Below are 18,267 nucleotides of genomic sequence, written 5' to 3' on the forward strand. Positions count from 1 at the left end.
CTGGGCTACACTAAGTTGCGCGAGCTGCTTTCCCGGCCAGGCTAGCAACCTGTATTGCCATCTAACATCATTATGCACATGATAATAACCTTGAGTCCTTGATGATTGCAAGGATTTCGGTTTACGCCTATCGCTGTATGTTCCGATAGTCTCCATTTTATATGCACGTTTGTTGAACAATGTCCTCTCTGGTGTCGAATCCACTACTACTCAGTATCGAGACTCGTCTAGATAGGATGATCAAAGTTGAAATGATGAACCCCTGGTATTATATTGTAAGCCCCCAATTATGACCGGATTCTTCCTACATCGGCGCAAACACTAGATGGTCATGGTCAACCATAAAGTCCGATCCCACCATGGCCCAGATATCCTCAAACTGTATTCCCTCAAACGGCTGTAGCAAGGGATCCAGCAGCACTTGGTCTTGACGATGGTGATCATGAAGCTCATCGTTGAACCCGTACTGGTAGCCGTTAGTTGCAGCCGCCTCTCTACCATCTGACTGTGACTGCTCTAAATTACAGCCGTTCAAGTTGCTCCTCGTATTCGCAGACCCGTCACCTTCGCTCTGCAGCATTGAAGCTGAGCGAGTAATCGCAGGCTCTTCTGTGACTGGACCTTGGCGTGTTGTCATGCTCGGCCGCCGGTTGCCGGCTGATGGAGACTCGGGCAGCTGATCCAACACGGTCTGCACACGCTCCCTCAGCAACGCGCAGCCGCGGATGAACTCCTCGCTATAGTCCCAAGCCGCATACACGTCCTCGACGTAGAGGGTCGCCGACCTCAGCAGCTCCAGGTCGGCCCTCGCCAGCCGCCGCGTTGGCTGACGGAGGATGCACAAGGCCAGGACGATGGCGCCGAGGTAAGGTGGGTTGGGGCCGAGGAGGATAGAGTGGATGCCGTGGTCGGCCAGATACATGATCGTGGTGATGGCTTTGCGGGCGGCGTCGGCGCAGAGGTTGGCGCTGTTGAGGAGGCGAGCGGTCGAAGGGAGGCTGTCGCCGTGTTTGGTGACCTCCTGTTCGAAGCTAGTCGGGGGAAAGACGAGTGCTGCGCGAAAAAGGGCGATTTGTGCCTAGTTTGTTTTATGGAACATGATTTAGCATGAAAGCCCGAACAATGAGAAAACTGCTCGGGAAGGCTCTCATAAGCTAGCTGAATGGAACATGCCGACAAAGTAGTAAAAAAACAACTTACGTGACAAAACTGTTGCCAAATGAATCCAGAGAGGTGTTGACGCATGGGATCATGATGACCTAAAAACGACTCGCTGCCGCTGATGTTGGACAGTCTCAGGCTATCTGGCAGTGAGCGCTCCCAGTCGACCAGCGCTTGATCCAGACGGGCTGTCTCACTGAGGAGATGCCACGAACTCACAGATTTGCGGCAGTATATGTGATGAGATATCCTACCGATTATCTGCGCAAGGGCCACCCAAGCCGTAAAATGATCCTGGTTACCGACGTTACCACCATGTGTAGACTCGGCGTACACGCTGTTCCTGCTGGAGGAGCTAGCCTGGCGTTGGTCAATGTCGTCCAGATCGCTACTGATGACGGATGGGCGGCCAGATTCCAGCTGCATGAGCTTTTCCAAGGCATAGCAGGACCACCACACCCTTCTTCTGAGTGACCTGACGCTGCTGGCATCAGTTTCCTGACTCCCTTGAGACGTGGGGAAGTCGGTGATGTGTTGATGCAGACCGATGGAGTGGGCGGTCCGGATGGTATGGCCAATGATGTGCCAGGCCTGCCCATCGCGATTCTGACCACGCAAGGCGAGAGCGATGAGAAACATTGCCTGCACGCTCTCCAGGTGAGGGTTCGCTATCAGGTGGGCGTACAACCAATATGCAGCAGTCAGATATTTGTTGCCGGTTTCTGAGCTTGTATCGTTGATCTCATCGGCACCGATGCCGATGATTGCATATCCAATGGCGAGCTGGGGTGCCCTTTTGGTCGTGGCATGTTCACCTAGCCTGTCTCCGGGAAACTGCATCCTCAGATCCTGTGCTTTGTCGACATAGTTCTGCACATAACTTCTATCAACCACAGGGAAGATTGGCCACAGTCGATCGAAAAAGGCGTCCACGTACTTCTGACATTCTTCTGGAGGTGGCAAATTTGGCAACGGTGAGTCTATAGGCAGCTCGAACTCCTCGCTGCGCTGCATGCCATGCTTGAATTGTGTGCTGGCTGGATTCAGCCCCCTCCTGGTCAAGTGGAGGTCGACAAATCGGCAAAGACACTGAAGGCTGCTGCCGCCCATGAACTTGACCTTGTGCGGCGTGCCATCAGTGTTGACAACCATGTCCGGGGAAGGGCCATCTGCGACCGGGGCAGTATTGCCGTTGCTTCCATCGGGCGGGCTATCTACGGTGGCGTTGGCATGGTATGCTCTTTGTAACCAAGAGACAGTGTTCGCGTTGGAAGCAGACTGTTCAGTAGACTGGGGAGGTTTGGTCTTGCGGACACGGGATATGGAACCGCGTCCGCTCGTGGCTCTGGGCCTGGCACCAGGAGCCAGGCTGGCCGCTACTGGATTGGAAATATGCGGGGCCGTTGCTGTCTGGCTTGTAGATTCGGCGGCAGGGGCAAGGACAATAGAGTCAGGAGGAGCAGTGACTCTCAGGTTCTGATCCGAGTCCGATTCCTGATCTGCGGTACCATCAGGCCCCGACCCCGAGACTCGGTCGGACTTGGACGGTGCCAGCTGCCTGACAGCCGGGGCGGGGCCTCCCGGGTTCCGCAAGTCGGTAGTCTCGCATACCTCGTTCCGGGTTATGCAGTTGCGACACTTGGGCAGGCTCGCGTCACAGCGTACCTTGCGAGCGCGGCAGCGGTTGCAAGCGACCGAGAGACGCAGGCGCTTGGCACCTCTCTGGTGGTGCTGGCTGTCGGCCATGTTGCCCACTGGGCTCGAGCCGGACCGAGCCGAGTTTCGGTCAGTGGACATGATGCGGGAAAAAAACAATGGAATGGATACGGATGGCCAGCAACGCACCGCAAACGAGAATCATCCCATTTGCAACCTCCAATGTCCAGGGAGTGAAAGTCTGGTAATGCAAGGAGGAGGTACGGATACTATTCCGAACCGAGCCGATAGGGAAAAAAGGCTAAGGGGGGAGTGCAGCACTGGCATGTTTGTCTTCCCCGCAAATATGCGATGCGAGAGGGGAAAAGAAGGCGGAGAAAAGGGTCCTAGTTCTAGACCACAATGTCTTGGTAGAACAGAAATGGGGGTTCCATCGTGAATCCTTGGAGATATTAAAGTGGGTAGTCGACGTGAACTTGGTGGTATTATTCACGGCAGATGGATTTTCAGTACCCACGGGTTAAGTAGCCAAATTCTTATCCTGGCAGAAAGGTAATTTGTCTGTAAAACGGTATATTACAACATTCATCGGAGATCACATGTTGTAGAAAACTGATCGCATATGTGGAAGATAGAATTCCGGCTGGACTGTATCCAGGTATCAAACAAAGAAAGGAGAACCCTCCATTCCTAGGTAGGTACCTAGGTACGGGTTGGGACCGTTTCTGTTGCTAGCCCCCACATTGTTCCGGGATGTGGAGGAGCCTAGCGCTGGATAGATGGACAAGGCCAGGCATGGTTGAGCGAGCCCCACCAAGCCTGCCTAGAGTTTCCCAGCTGGGATGTGCGCCTAAACAGTAAACTCCGCGCCTCCCGCCGGGTTGAATTTAGGTTTCGCAATGGTGTTGGTCAATTTGAACTGAAGAAGAAAGAAAAGAGGCAAAGAAAAAGCAAGTCAACGAAAAAGAGAGAAGAAAAGGAAACTCGCCGTGTGCCTCAAATCAGCAAGCACTGATATCCGCCAGCTTTTCCCTGGTGTCCTTTGTCGCTTTGCTTTCTGATTTGTGTCCAGCAGTGTTCAGTGTTGCCATCCAACTGCCACCCAGGCAATCCACGCAATTCCAATCCAACTTGTATCAAACAGACAACAACTCCAAAATGGCCAACAACCTAACGCCCGTCTACTTCTTCAGCCATGGATCCACCATGATGCTTGGCGAGGAATCTGAGTCGGCTGACTACTGGAAGAAGGCTGGTGATGATGCTTTAGCAAAGGGCATCAAGGGAATCGTCATGATGGTAGCGTAGCCTAGGCTCAACTTCTACTTGCTTGTAATGTAATTTTACTCGCCTGTCAAAAGTCCACATGACTGACATCGAAAAAAAAAACGGTCACCAGGGCGCTCACTGGGATGCGCTCGGAGATAGGCGCATCGACGTCGCCACCAACCCAAACCCGGCGAAATCACCAGTCGCCTACGTCCATCCGAGCAAGTACGTCGACTACAAGCTCAACCCGGACCTGGTCGGCGCCGAAAAGGCCATCTCTCTACTGAACGAGGCTGGCTTCGACGCGCGTGCCAACCCGACGTTTGATTGGATCCACGACACCTACCTGATCCTGATCCGGATGTTCCCCAACGGCTGTCCGCCGACGACCCTGGTGTCCATGAACGGCCGCTACGACCCGCACGAGCACCTCGCAGTCGGCGCGGCTCTCCGCCCGCTCCGTGCCCAGGGCTACCTCATCATCGGGTCCGGCGGTGCCGTCCACAACCTCTACAGGAACCACTGGATGCCCATGATCCGCTTCAGCGACAACTTTGCCCAGGAGAGACCGCCGGAGCCGTGGGCGCTCGAGTTCCGTCAGGCCGTCGAGGACGTGCTCAGGAACAACAGCGGGCCCGCGCTGCGCCGCGCCGCCGCCCGCCTTATGAAGCACCCACAGTTCAGGGATGCACACGCCACCGACGATCACTTCATGCCCTTGCTCTTCGCGGCCGGTGCGGTGGGCGACGAGGATGATGAAGGGGCCAATGGGAGGCTGATGGCCGAGACCTGGGAGCTGACCAATATGTGCAATAGTCAGTTCATGTTTGGACATTGGCCTGAGGCTATCAAGGCGTAGGGGGAGGGTGTGATTGTAAGGACGTTTGTACAATTATTTTGGGTAATTTGGTTTTCAGTTCCCGAGCGTCAACGCGCAGGCTTGCCCCATTGCTGCCAAATTATACTTCGCCCATCAAAGCTGGCTGCTAATTCTGATTCTATCCACTGGTGTTTGATCAGACCAAACTGTTGAGTAGTGGCAAAACTCTGAGAACGCGTGGATGGTGATCACACTGTCTGATTAACGGGCCGTGTTAACGCTTGTTACCCCAGCCGAACCGAGCCGACTTACAAACAAGATGAGCGAACCGAAAAGGAAGTTGGCAGACCGAGCCGGGTATTTTCTGACTAGCAAGATGGAAACTTTTCAAGGTGGGATGTGGTTATTTATGTACAGGTAGATTTAGACTTGATGTCTTGTCCAGTACTCGATGTGCACGGAATACCACACAAAGCCTTATCATTTACAGCAACGTGCACCCAAAAGCACTCTACTTCACGATAGTATACGATACAGTATACCCAATAGAACATTTCCTTTGCAGCCCCACACAATACATACACCCCAAAATGTCCACCACAACCACAATCACCATACAACCCGCCCTCAAGGTCGACGGCACAGACCCGACCTTTGGCGACTGGCGCGATGACCTGGTCCGCGACGGCTACGCTGTTATCAAGGGGGCGGTGCCGCGGGAGAACGCTCTCAAGTACGCGGACAAGATGCTTGCGTTGATCGAGTCCTTTGGTCTGGGTTACGACCGCAACGACCCTTCCACGGTGCACCCGGACAAGCTTCCGGTGATCAACGAGAAGGGCATGCTGCTCAACTACGGGGCGCCGCACGAAGACTTTGTGTGGGCGATCCGGTCGGAGCCTGGCGTGGTCAAGGCGTTTGAGCAGGTCTACGCGACCGAGGACCTGCTGGTCAGCTTCGACGCCATCAACTACGGCTTCGCGAACCGCGAAAACCTCCCCGCCAACAAGCCCTGGCCGCACCAGGACCAGGACCCGGAGAAGCCCGGCTTCAGGTGCCTGCAGGGCCTGGTGAACCTGCACCCCAACGGGCCCGAAGACGGCGGCTTGATCGTCTGCAAGGGCGGGCACCTGATGAGCGAAAAGTTCCACGAGGCCATGAAGGACGAGGAGCGCATCCCGGCCTGGACCAAGGAGTGGTACGGCTTCACCGAGGCCGGGATGAAGTGGCTGGCCGACAACGGCGGCGAGTGGGTCAAGCCGTCGGCCGAGCCCGGTGACCTGTTGGTGTGGGACAGCCGCACGCCGCACTTCAACGTGCCGCCGAGCCGCGAGAGCGTCGACCGCCTGGCCGTCTACACGTGCTTCATGCCAGTCGCGCACGCCACGCAGGAGGACCTGATCAGGAAGAAGGATGCGTTCGAGAGGAGGGTCGGCACCACGCACTGGCCCAACGCGAGGCACGTCGGCTCCAACGAGGCCAAGAGGAACGGGCAGCCCGACAAGGTGCAGAGGGATAGGCCACTGAACGAGCCTGTGCTCAGCGAGAGGGCGTTTAAGCTTACTGGTATTCCGTATATCAAGGCATAGTGCTTTTGCATGTTGGATTGTTGCTTGGACGTAACTGTATATAACTACCTGTTTAGTTTATATTTTGGATTCTGTTTTAGGCTTTCCCCTTTCATTATCAGCCTGCAGAACCTTTTCTTTTCTAAGTACGATAACTTGCGAAATATTATACACTAACGTTCTTTCATCATAATCTCAAGTCCCTCAGCATGAACGTGAAAGATATGTCTTACAACTAGCTGCCGAGCATGAGATGGGGTAAGTAAGCCCCCCACCTCCAATTCCTAATGTAGAAAGGTTCGTCTTATATTAATTATGATACATATCTACACTAGTTATTGAGGGGAAGTGGCCCGATTTTGTGCGGAGGAAACGGAGTCAAGTCGCATCATATGCATTACCCCACAGTCGGGATTTTGACCGGTGGGGTAGTATCACTCCAGTGTGTCTCCAGCGCTGCTTGTCAGTCAGTATCTTTGATGAAATTGACCCGAACCGAGAGCAGCTGAAATCGGAGTATCCGAATCAGGGAATTACATTCTTGACACTGGCATCAGAGGAGAATGACCAAATATTGTCTGCAGCTATACTGCTACCAAATTTTGCACAATGTTTTCCCCTCCATCTATTGACATAATTTCACCATCATCATCTTGAGGCTACTCTTGTCTCACTACTGTACTGCCTCTCTACCCTTTTATCTACCGACTTTCTGAACAAGATGACGGTCGATGAACCCCTGAAAATCACCATCGTGGGCGGAGGAATTGGTGGCCTTGTCACTGTAAGATTCTAATCGTCAAGTCCTGAGTATCCTGGCATCTCGCAGTGATGTTTTCACACGCCTCCTCGGCATAACAACCCGAGTTCATAAGTGCGACACTAACATTATCCACACCAAACCCAAAAGGCTATCGCCCTCCGCGGTCCAGGCCGCCACATCACAGTGCTCGAGCGCTCCCGTATGCTCCGCGAAGTCGGGGCCACCATCTCCCTGCAGCCCAACGCCTCGAGAATAATCGACAGCTGGGGCCTGGCGCCGTTCCTGGAGGCCTGCAAACCCCTCTCCGACCAAGCCTTCATGATCCGCGACGCCACCGGCAAGCTGGTCAACACCATGACCTTTGACCGGGCCAGGTTCGGCGCCGACCGCGTCATGTACCACCGGCAGGACCTGCACGCCGCGCTGCGCCGCGCTGCCGAGAGCACGGACCGGCCTGGCCCACCCGCGGTCATCAGAACTGCGTGCAGGGTCCTGGACTGCGACTCGGAAGAGGGCGCCGTGACGCTCGAGGGGGGAGAGGTGGTGTATGCGGATGTGGTTGTGGGCGCGGACGGCATCAAGTCGGCGTTGAGGGAGGTCGTGGTGGGTAGAAAGTGCGACATCCACCCGACGGGCCTGACGGCGTACCGCATCCACCTGCCGCGGACCATCATCGAGACTGCCATTAGGGACCACGGCGCGCCAGCCGAGATTGGCGACCTCGACCGGCCCGGCACGACCATGATCTTGGGACATGAGCGGCGGGTGCTGTTCGGTCCTGCCAGGGGCGGAGAGCTGTACGGTGGCGTCTGCCTTGTCCCCGATGATCAGCTGCTAGAGGCCCTCCCGGGTGATGCTTGGAACGGTGCCGGGTCCAAGAAGGCGCTCCTCGAGTCGTTCAAGGCGTTCCCGGACTGGTTCCTTGCGATGATCAAGCTGGTGGCGGATGAGGATATTGGACTGTGGCAACTACGCGACATTGATCCGCTCGAGGCGTGGGCCAAGGGCCGTGCGATTCTCATCGGCGACGCGGCGCACGCCATGCTGCCGACGCAGGGTCAGGGAGCTTCGCAAGCCGTCGAGGATGCCGAGGCGCTGCAGGCATACCTGGGGGACCTGCCCGCCAGGCCAAGCGGGGATCAGGTGGCTGAGGCGCTGAGGAAGGTCTGGGAGGTGAGGCACCAGCGGGCAATTTTGATTCAAAACTTTAGCAGGGCTCAGGGGAGGCAAAACAAAGGAGCGGATGCTTCTGGAAAGGTCACGATGAATCCTGGGGAGTTTTTGCAGTTTAATTGTAGCTATCTTGGGGCAAAGGATTGGGAAACGAGGTTGAAGGGGAAGAAGACGGGGATGGAGACTTTTATATAATTTTCGCCATAGCTGAACCCAACAAGCCTTAACTCTCGCGAAGATGAATGCGCAGCAAGTAAAGAGGAGCCTGGATTCTCTGTCTTTGTTAGACTATATCTTGTTAACAAAGCTGTAAAACTTCAAGTAAACTGCCTTTCACTACGCAAGCTCCCTCGCAGGTAATACCTTGCCAATAACCTCCCCAAAACCCACTCCACTCCCTTCACCACCCGCGACAGCCGTGATGCGCACAACATCCCCATCTTCAAGGTACGCTCTCTTCACCCCTTCCCCAAGTTCAAGCAGTACCTTGCCACCCTCGGTGGCCTCGAGCAGACACCCAGCCTTGTCCCTCCCGGCGCCGCTCACCGTCCCCGTGGCCATCAAATCCCCCGTGCGCAGCGGTGCCCCGGCGCTCACAATGTGCGACACCATCTGCCGCGGCGTCCAGTACAGATCCTTGAGGCTCGACCTGCCCACTGTCGCAAAATCCCCCTGCCCACCGGGCTGCACCGCCACCTCAAAGGCCACGTCAAAGGTGCCACGCACGGGGTCGGCGAGGTGCGGCGCGACGGGGCCGACGTGCTCGGGTCCCTGCGTCCGGAACGGGGAGAGCGCGTCCGGAACCACCACCCACGCCGAGATGCTGGTGCCGAGATTCTTGCCGTTGCAGGGGCCGAGCGGCAGCATCTCGAGCCCCTGGATGTCGCGCGCCGACCAGTCGTTGAGCAGCACGAAGCCAAAGATGTGCGGGTCGACGGCCGCGATGTTGGCCGTGCGCTGGCCCATGGGCAGCGGGGTGCCGATGACGGCGGCGAACTCGACCTCGTAGTCCAGGGCGCACGTAGGCGCAAAGATGACGGGTGGCTTGGCGCCGGCTTCGACCTGCGCCGTGCGGTCGGGAAAGTGTCCCAGCGGCCGCTCGATAGGTGTTCCGGAGACGACGACAGAGCTGGCCCGGCCCGCGTATGCGGTGGGGAAGTGGAAGAAGCCGGGTGGCGGGTTGCTGTTGTTGACGACGATGCGGCCTGCGTTCTTGACGTGCTCTAGGCTACACGAAAAGTCTGTGTGTTTTTATTTTATTTTATTTTATAGATTGTCTTTGTCAGTCATGTGGCCTGTCATGCATCAGCAGTCTCACTGACATTTGTCTCAACCTCGCCTGTCTCAATAACCGTGGGTGGGCGACATACCTGTAAAGTCGCTCACGTGAACCGGGAGGTGCATAGTGACACCGCTGACGTCCTCTCTGCTCTCGCTAGAAACACCCCCCTCCCGCCAGCCTTTCTGTATAGCCTGGCGCACAGCACTGTGGACGGATTTGGGCAGCGCGGCGAAGGCATTTAGTGTCGAGTACTTGAAAACACCAGCGGGGAGGTCCGGCACACTGCTAAGCAGTCCTTGCTCATGAAGTTTCTGGAGAAAAATGACGTCGTTGTTCACACGGGTGGCGGCTTGAGGTGAGGGAAAACGGGGCGACGATGCTATTCCAAAGGGTATGTTGGCGTCGGAAAAGTGATGCGCCCACCCGTCGCCTGCTGGCTGTTGTGTTGCCATTGTTTTGCTGGCTGGTAACTGTTTGTCGTAGTTGCTACTGCCGTAAATATTGAGTGAGCACTTGATCGATAATGGGGGTTGATAAGGAAGGAAAAGAGAGCTCGACTTACACCGAATGGATGATCTACTATATGCAATATGGGATTGATGAGTCGCTTTACAAATGCCTCAGTGTCTTGTCTTGGACCAGATCTGAGACTCTGAACCGGGATCAATTGATGAACTGTCAAAAAAATCTTTGTGTTTTGACTTTGATGGTTTGTTCCTTTTTCATGAATTAATCAGACAGATAAGGTGCCTGGGGTAACGTAGGTATGTAGTAGGTAAGGTATGTATGTATGTAGGTATGTGTATGTGTATGTGGGTAACTGTATAATCTACATTGGGTACAGAAATAGGAAAAGCCAAGTCTACTTACACAGTGAAATAGTGCATATAGAGTAATCATGACTCCGTACCGTATTCCATAATGCCGAATAAACAATCATCTAAGCAAAACCAACCCTTCAATCCACATTGTCCATCCGGTTGTGATCACAGATAGGCCTGAGGTGAAAACTATAGTTGGGGACCCCAGAGGATCCACAGTCTTCCCCGCGGCGTTTTACGGGCGGAAGCACGCAATTGATGTAGTTCCCCGCCCTGCTCCTCCACATCCCGAGACCCCAATTTTGAACTGACCATCTGTGAGGAACGGCCCCATCCAAACAAAAAGGGAACGGCATTGATCAATTATACCAATACCCCGAAACCGGGCACTCGTATCCCAAGCTGCCAAACATGACAAGACAGATGGTATGACGGCGCGCCCGCCCGCAAGCATGTCTTTGATCGGAAGGAGGGGATCTCACATGACACAGCAGCCCGCAGGCACCCGAGGGCGGGCATCGGACAGGTGCGGAGATAGGATTCCATACGTCCGTATTTTATGCGGTTCGCATCAAGACATTGAGAATTTCACCCATATCGTCATCAATCTGCTTGTGGATTTTATCCAGGATTCTTTTTTTTTTTTATCACATTTTGAAGTCTATAGCCAAGAAACATAGAACAACAAAAAGAAAAGAAAAGAAAATATTCAACTCACTTGGAATTCTCTAGCCATCTCAAGCACCACTAAAAGAACTTCAAATTACCACCTAAGCAGGACATAACCTATCCTTTTCCCTTCCCATTTACATCATCGCCAGAATGGCTCTTCAAGGAACTCTCCGCAACCCTGATCGCTACATCACAACCCACGATGAAAAGACAGGCAAAGCCATAATCGACAACACCTTGCCGGTCCTGGCACCCTTCACCCGGGTGGGCGACGGCAAGGTCAACACCGGGGTCGAGTTCTCGCAGTGCTTCATCACCACTGCCTTCCCCGCCAAGCTGGCCGGGGGCGCCGACATAGCAGCCTACAGCGAGTTCCTCTCATCTCCCCCTGGGCTGGTGGTCAACAGCGGCACGGTGCTGCGCTACGTCGACATGGAGCCGGGACACGTGAGCCCCATGCACCGAACGTTGAGTCTCGACTACGGCATCGTCATCGAGGGGGAGGTCGACCTTATCCTCGACTCGGGAGAGGAGAGGCCGATGAAGAGGGGAGACGTCTGCGTCCAGCGAGCGACTATGCACTCCTGGCGGAACAAGAGCAACACTGAGTGGGCAAGGATGTTGTTCATCTTACAGCCGGTCCAGCCGTTTGAAGTCGCTGGCAAGATGCTGGAGGAGGACTTGGGAAACATGAAGGGAGTGAAGAAGTCTGAGTAGAGTAGATCTAGCATGCTGGGATGAAGGATGATTTTATTACTATCACGGCTTTCAGCCTTTTAGGTACCCCTATGGTGTGGCTTGTTGACACATGGTGGCACATTGATTCAAGGCTTGGGAATAATCATGCGTTTTTGTCAACTTCCATTTGCAAGGCCTAGCAGTCATTGCTACAATGAAACCAAGACGATGTAATGTGTACTGTCTCGAAATTGATATATCTTGCTCTTGATCATATTTCGCCGCCCAAGGGATACCTGAAGAGACCTTGGTTGACCCTCCCCACTGTCGCGTTCCACAACTTGGCCGCCGTCTAGAGTTTTTCGGCGAAATAACATGTCAGCAAAATGCGGCGTCACAAGACTGCTTGCTGTCCGGCATGGCAACCGTCGGTCAAACTCACAGAGTTGATATAAAGTCCACCGAACATGACGGTGATGAAGACTCGCTCGCCACCATTCTGATAGACGGCGCGCTGGCTCTGATCCAGGTGCCTGTTTATCGGCCGGTGTGCAGGCACACGGCGATACTGCGCGCCATAGTCTGGTGGGTTGCTGGCGTTACTGCTGCTCGTTGTCGCGGTCTGCTGTCCTTCCTCCTTGGCGGCGGCGGCGGGTGTGCTGTCGGAGTGGTGCAGGCTGTAATCGACGAGCACCTCCGATACGCTAGCTGGCGTGGTAGTGGTAGTCGTTGTTGTGGTGGACGCCATTGCGATTGAGTGTGTTGCTTTCTGCTGGCAACGGTGGTCGATGTGTGTGGTTTTACCTTTTTCACGTCGTTGTCTTTGTTCAAGCGGCTTTTCAGAACACCGGCCGGCCCAGTCAATCAATTGGGGCGGCGGCGTCTTTGTCGACCTGACCCTAGCGCGCTCAACGGTTGGGTACGTACCTTTCTTTACTTTAGCTCCAGGTACCGAGAGAGCTTAGCCCACTTGATCAGGGAGTGGGGCAGCCCCGGACTCCAAAACAATCAAGATCCCAGTATAGCCCCGTTTATCTGGACAACTTGAGAAAGTCCGACGATTATGTGGAGCCGAAAATGTGATCTTTTACCAGATCGTACTGTAGTGCTGTGAATTCCCCCACTTAGTGTCCACAGTCCACCGTTGATCGTCCTCCGCCGTCGGCCTAAACCTCAATGCCGACTGAGCGAACCTTAACAGAAAGGATACTTGATTAAAAAATAAAATAAAACTAAAACAAAGAAATCCGATCATTGGCGAACCCCAAAACTGAACTTCGTCGCATCAGTTTTAGTTGGAGCCAATCCCCTGGTAACGTGCAATGTTGTTGAGCAGGCAAGACAGGGTAACAAGTTAGTTGCTTCTGAAATCGACAATTTCCACTCACGATATCAGGCCACTTTGATGGTCGACTTGTCAAATTTTGTTCACACCATCTCTTCACTTCAACCCTTCAACCAATTCGCACCATACCATTAACTTAGGCTCCACCCCTTCACAATGTCCAACCAATCCCCCAGCCGGACAAAGGCGAACCCGCCGCACCTGTCCCGCATCCACGCCGCCGCCGTCGACGGTCGCGTCCGCAACCCCATCTTCCGCCGGACCCAGCTGAAGCGCCTGCACGACGCCGTAGCCGCCAACAGCGACGCCCTCGAGCGTGCCATCCTCGCCGACGCCCTCCTGCCGTCCTGCATCACCCCGGCCGACGCCAGGCTAGAGCTGTGTCTGACACTGCGCGCCGTGCGCGAGCTCGCCGCCGCCCTCGACGTCAAGGCCGCCTTTGCAGACGAGTACAGCGTCGCCAGCTCCAAGGATGCCGCCGAGGCCAGGCGGCCCGTCGGCATCGTGATCGTGACCCCCGCGCCTCACACGCCTGTGTACAGCGCTGTGGCCTCGGCGGCGGCGGCGGTTGCGGGCGGCAACTGTGTGGTATTGCAGGTCGGTACAAAGTCCTGAATCGTATTTTTTTTTCTCCCTGCAGCAGCCATGACGTTTTTCTTGTGGAACTGTCACATGGACTAACACGGGATGACATTCTCCACTCCAGCTTGACAATACCCTCCAAGAGATCCCCTCGGCCCTACGCAAAGCCCTCCATAACGCCGTCGATCACGACGCAATTGCCCTTGCCACTTCAGACGAAATCTCCAATGCATCTTTTGGAGAGACACAAGTAATTCACTATGTCCAACAAAACCACCAACAACGACAACAGCCAACCACACCCACAGAACAAACCACCCCGTCTAAACAGCTCGTGTGTCCAAACACAGACCGCACCATCGCCATCGTCGAGCGCGATGCAGACGTCGACTCCGCCGCCTCAGCTCTTGTAGGCGCCCGCTTCGCTCTGGGCGGCACATCCCCCTACGCTCCAGACGTCGTGCTGGTGAGCGAGTGGGTAGAGAAGGACTTCCTGCAGGCCGTCCTCCGCCACACCGCCACGGTCGTCTCTGGCCGGGCTGCTGCGTCATCCCCCAATGGCGGCAAGACGACGCGCAGCAGCGCCGGCGACCCTAGCCTACTGGACAGGATCAAGGACGAAGGCAAAGCCCGCGTCGTCAGCACCGGCGATCTCGGGACCGTGCTGACCGTCGAGGCGCGCGACTCGTTCCTCCTGTCGTCGTCCGCCCCCAAGGTCACCCAGCCCGTGCTGGCGATCCACGCCGTGACGAGCATGGACGACGCCATCGACGCCTCGGGCCGGGACCTGCTGGCCGCCTACGTCTTCACCAAGAACCCGGCCAACGCAAAGTACGTGACGCAGTTCCTGGACTCGGCCGCCGCCTACGTCAACCACGTGCCTCCGCGCCTGCTCGTCGGCCCCGCCGCGCCCCGCGGCCACCCCATCAACCCCGAGAGCGCAGCCCCGTCGCCCGACATGTTTACCGTGCCGAGGCCCGTCTACGTCGGGAAGCGCGGTAGGGATGTGGGCGGGGACAAGGTCCTGAGCAAGGTCGTCGGGGGCGGTGACGCCAGCGCGGCCGTCATGGCCGAGATGGCGAGGGACCTAGGCAAGGAGATGCCGGCCTTCGCCAGACCGCTCAACCAGGTCGGCATCAACTTCTTTGAGCAGGGCATCCTGACCGGTGCCATCCTGTTCTTTGGTACCATCTTGACAGGCATGGGGTTTGCAGGATATCATGGGTATCGGTTATTTACGTCACGATAAAACCAAAGATGCTTTTGCTGAACAAGGAAAGTTGGATTTATTGTGAATGACCCTGGGGTCTGTACTTTACAATATTATATGGTTACAAAAACTGCTATATACACACACTCTACATCCGCAAAAAAAAAAAAAAAAAAAAAAATTATACAATCATTAAAAATGATGAAAATCCAAACGTCAGAATTCTATACTCCAGACCCATTTCCTCCAAGGTCTGTCAAAAGCTGGATGATGCTGTCGATCAGAACAGGTCTTCGTCCATCTTCATACTTGGACTTGAGAACCTGGGTGACGGCCTCCAAGACCATCGGAGAATCGGACAGTAGGGCAGTCATAGTCTGTTGCTGGTCGTTTTGCTTGTCCTGAACACCATCTCTATAATTCGACGATGGCTGTTGGGCAGAAGTACCATCATCATACAACCGCACCGCAGGGGACCCACGGTCGAGGTGCACAAAGCGCTCAATAGCCTCGCGGTCCTCGCCGTCGAGAAACACCGGTGTCGAATCCCTGGGCGTGTCGACACCGGCCTCGCGCAGCAGCGCCCCGTAGACCAGCAGGACCTGCGCCGAGTGGTACAGCGCCGTTGCGCTCAGCCCAGACATGTCGCTCTTGCTGACCCGCCTCGCCGCCCGGACGACCTGGCCCGCGTGCGCGACCGCCCGCCGTGCCGAAGGGGTGGAGACCCAGAGGCGCAGGGCCGGATGCACGCGGCGCGCCTCCTCGGGCCCGTCGAGGCCCGCAAAGAACTGAACGTCCGCCAGTGGCACGTCCAGGCTTAGGCGGACGACTTCAAGCCGGAGGGTAACGTCGGGCGTAGAATAATGGTCTTGGCCGAGGGCGAAGCGGTCCAGCATGTTGTGAAGTTCGTCATAGCGGGACGTCATGAAGAAGCCGGTGCGTAGGTGCGTCTGGCCGGCAGGGGGCAGGGAGTGGCTAATTGCGCTGAAGCTCGGCCGTTGTAAAGCCTTCAGTTGGTTATACTCCCAGCTGAGCCGCCAAGTACCAGCCAGGAATGCAAGCTTAGCAAGACGCTGGTCAACAGACACACGTATCGAGACAATCGAGTCGACGGTGTTGAAGTCAGCTAGATAGTCCACTATGCTTGGCTTTACTACAAACTGCTGTGACTGGTCGTTGCGATTTATTGAGTCACTTCCCACGAGCTGATGCAGCTGAGCTCGCCGCCACTCCTCGGCACTACCGGCGCGCCATGTACTCGGGTGGTCAGGCAGTGGCGCGTGGAACTCGGCATACGACAAAAGCGGTGGAACAAGGAGTGCGATGCTGTTGTCGGCGTCATGCAGCCATAATTGAAAGACAAGGCGCTTCCATGATTCCAATTCTACCCAACGTCTCCATTCACCATCCAAGTTTTCCGTCGTTTGAAGGACCTGTAGGTTCAAGGGTGGGTAGCGGGAACGCTGGAGGTTTCCGGCCCGACGCAGGATGGTAAGAAGCGGCTGCAGGAACGATTCGGCAATCTCCATTTTCCGTGAGTCGCCGGACCATAAGCTGATGCGAAGGTTGATTAAGAATGCCTGGGCTAGTTCCAGGTCTCGGGTTACACGGTTGTCGGATTCCCACTGGAATCTCTACATCAGAATTCTGGACAATCTGCGTGTTGGAGTTGAGAACAAGTCTTGGGATAAGGCTTACCTTTCTGGGAATAGCCACTCTCACGCACTCCTGGATCGCAAATCCCAGTTTGACAAATGTCGGGTCAAGTGTCATAACGGCACCATGAGCTATTATGCCTGCCACCAACTCAGGCCGCGCGGTATTGGGATTGAAGGAAGCCAGGTGTATGAAGGACTCTGGCTGCGATATTGTTGATGTCAAATAAAACTGAATTAGAACGTTGAGGAGCTCGGTTGATGGGAAGGACGAAACTGCCTTGACGCGATTGTCGGGACGGCAGTTCTCCACAATCATGCATAATAACTTGTCCCTCGTACTCGTTCTCAATGGCTCAGAAGTGGCCATCCCTTGTTGGAAATGTATTCGAGACTCGGGCGAAGCTGCCAGATCCTCGGTAGGCAGGGAAAGGTTCTGTTCTTCGTTGCCGCCATGGTCATTCTTGTTGGGCACGAAACGCCACCTTGAGCGCTGGCTCCGGCTTGGCAAAGGTGCAGGGGCCGAAGACTCATTGATGGTGACGCCCTGCACCGACCCCACTGTTTCCTGTCTAGTTGTTGCCGGGCTGGTGATAGTGTTGGGGCTCTCCTGTTGAAAGTAGAGATTAAAAGGAATGTTCGTATTGTAGGATTCGAGGAAGCCGAGATCGACTTCGTTAAGATCAAAGTCGGCATTGAGAAAGGCGTATGCTGGTAGACGTCTTGGCGAGTGAGGGAAGTCAGTCATGATAGAATCATGATGATGGTGGCTAAATACTTGAAAGGCGTCTAGTCCACCTTCAGGAGGAGCAACAGCAATGTGCGGCATCGGTTCCATGTGGTCAGTAATATTTGGTTGCAGTAATGAAGTCATTGTATTATGAGGCGGCGGTCTTGAGTAACCGACGTCAACAGCGGGGATGGAGTCCGGCGCCGGAGGTCTGGAGAACCCGGAGTCCATTGCCATCAAATGCGGGGCAGTCGGGTTTACTGAACCTGAACCGCAGCTAGTGTTGTCTGTCGGGGTAACTTCTGCCAGAAGCGAACCGCGTCCAGCATCGGCTTCCGCTGTGGATGATGCTACATCTTCTTCCTCTTGCAAATCACCGTCTTCATCACCATCCCCGTCCTCTGCCTGCAAGTTGCCTTGCTCCAATGGCAATTGCTGTTTCGGCTGATTATGCTGTTGCGGCCAGACACATTCGAGACCATCTTTGACGCATCGGCTGCATGGTTTGGTATCCGAGCACCTCAAATGATTCTGTGAGCAGTTTCGACAGGCCTGAGAGACTCTTCTCTCCAAATGCTGGCCCCTTGCAATGCGTCCGCCACGGCCACCTTTGCCCAGAGCATTTTCAGGATCATGGGCAGCCACGTGTCTGCGCAGTAAATCGATACGCCCAAAGGACTTGCCGCAGTGCTGACAAGTGTAAGGTTTGTGTTGGGTATGTGAGCGGATGTGGCGGGTCAGGTGGTCCGCCCGGGAATAGCTTCGGGCGCAGATGCCACATTGGAACATGTTCGACGGAGCCGCACTAGAGTCCCCGGCAGACTGCGGTGGCGCCATGCTGCATCTGTGTTTCGGTTGGCGCCTGACGAACAACGTGTGCAA

The 18,267-nt window shown here is 55.2% G+C and overlaps 9 protein-coding genes across 9 annotated transcripts; 5 read left to right on the top strand and 4 right to left on the bottom strand.

Annotated features, from left to right (window-relative positions):
* Positions 1 to 8: 8 nt before the first annotated feature.
* PgNI_07360 (uncharacterized protein) lies at positions 9 to 3,155 on the bottom strand. The gene is made up of 2 exons (XM_031127373.1): positions 1,201 to 3,155; positions 9 to 1,078 (listed from the first exon to the last, which is right to left on the bottom strand). Exons 1-2 carry the CDS (start codon positions 2,956 to 2,958, stop codon positions 305 to 307), a joined length of 2,532 nt encoding a protein of 843 aa, XP_030981583.1. The 5' UTR covers positions 2,959 to 3,155; the 3' UTR covers positions 9 to 304.
* A 590-nt stretch (positions 3,156 to 3,745) lies between these two features.
* On the top strand, positions 3,746 to 5,009 carry PgNI_07361 (uncharacterized protein). The gene is made up of 2 exons (XM_031127374.1): positions 3,746 to 4,116; positions 4,217 to 5,009. The coding sequence occupies exons 1-2, from the start codon at positions 3,976 to 3,978 to the stop codon at positions 4,943 to 4,945; spliced, it is 870 nt and encodes a 289-aa protein (XP_030981582.1). The 5' UTR covers positions 3,746 to 3,975; the 3' UTR covers positions 4,946 to 5,009.
* Positions 5,010 to 5,496: 487 nt separating this feature from the next.
* PgNI_07362 (uncharacterized protein) lies at positions 5,497 to 6,495 on the top strand (the record flags this gene model as incomplete). Its single annotated transcript, XM_031127375.1, has 1 exon — positions 5,497 to 6,495. One exon carries the CDS (start codon positions 5,497 to 5,499, stop codon positions 6,493 to 6,495), a length of 999 nt encoding a protein of 332 aa, XP_030981581.1.
* A 700-nt stretch (positions 6,496 to 7,195) lies between these two features.
* Positions 7,196 to 8,605, top strand: PgNI_07363 (uncharacterized protein; the record flags this gene model as incomplete). The annotated part of the gene is made up of 2 exons (XM_031127376.1): positions 7,196 to 7,258; positions 7,385 to 8,605. The coding sequence occupies 2 exons, from the start codon at positions 7,196 to 7,198 to the stop codon at positions 8,603 to 8,605; spliced, it is 1,284 nt and encodes a 427-aa protein (XP_030981580.1).
* A 120-nt stretch (positions 8,606 to 8,725) lies between these two features.
* On the bottom strand, positions 8,726 to 10,681 carry PgNI_07364 (uncharacterized protein). Its single transcript, XM_031127377.1, has 4 exons — positions 10,563 to 10,681; positions 10,255 to 10,344; positions 9,781 to 10,178; positions 8,726 to 9,651 (listed from the first exon to the last, which is right to left on the bottom strand). The coding sequence occupies exons 3-4, from the start codon at positions 10,142 to 10,144 to the stop codon at positions 8,747 to 8,749; spliced, it is 1,269 nt and encodes a 422-aa protein (XP_030981579.1). The 5' UTR covers positions 10,145 to 10,178; positions 10,255 to 10,344; positions 10,563 to 10,681; the 3' UTR covers positions 8,726 to 8,746.
* Positions 10,682 to 11,173: 492 nt separating this feature from the next.
* On the bottom strand, positions 11,174 to 12,806 carry PgNI_07365 (uncharacterized protein). The gene is made up of 2 exons (XM_031127378.1): positions 12,306 to 12,806; positions 11,174 to 12,215 (listed from the first exon to the last, which is right to left on the bottom strand). The coding sequence occupies exons 1-2, from the start codon at positions 12,609 to 12,611 to the stop codon at positions 12,135 to 12,137; spliced, it is 387 nt and encodes a 128-aa protein (XP_030981578.1). The 5' UTR covers positions 12,612 to 12,806; the 3' UTR covers positions 11,174 to 12,134.
* On the top strand, positions 11,336 to 11,902 carry PgNI_07366 (uncharacterized protein; the record flags this gene model as incomplete). Its single annotated transcript, XM_031127379.1, has 1 exon — positions 11,336 to 11,902. The coding sequence occupies one exon, from the start codon at positions 11,336 to 11,338 to the stop codon at positions 11,900 to 11,902; it is 567 nt and encodes a 188-aa protein (XP_030981577.1).
* Positions 12,807 to 13,364: 558 nt separating the features above from the next.
* On the top strand, positions 13,365 to 15,144 carry PgNI_07367 (uncharacterized protein; the record flags this gene model as incomplete). The annotated part of the gene is made up of 2 exons (XM_031127380.1): positions 13,365 to 13,805; positions 13,915 to 15,144. 2 exons carry the CDS (start codon positions 13,365 to 13,367, stop codon positions 15,037 to 15,039), a joined length of 1,566 nt encoding a protein of 521 aa, XP_030981576.1. The 3' UTR covers positions 15,040 to 15,144.
* An 80-nt stretch (positions 15,145 to 15,224) lies between these two features.
* On the bottom strand, positions 15,225 to 18,222 carry PgNI_07368 (uncharacterized protein; the record flags this gene model as incomplete). The annotated part of the gene is made up of 2 exons (XM_031127381.1): positions 15,225 to 16,625; positions 16,699 to 18,222. The coding sequence occupies 2 exons, from the start codon at positions 18,220 to 18,222 to the stop codon at positions 15,225 to 15,227; spliced, it is 2,925 nt and encodes a 974-aa protein (XP_030981575.1).
* Between the last annotated feature and the right edge of the window lie 45 nt (positions 18,223 to 18,267).

Source organism: Pyricularia grisea, assembly GCF_004355905.1.
Source record: "Pyricularia grisea strain NI907 chromosome Unknown Pyricularia_grisea_NI907_Scaffold_4, whole genome shotgun sequence".
NCBI lineage: Eukaryota > Fungi > Ascomycota > Sordariomycetes > Magnaporthales > Pyriculariaceae > Pyricularia > Pyricularia grisea.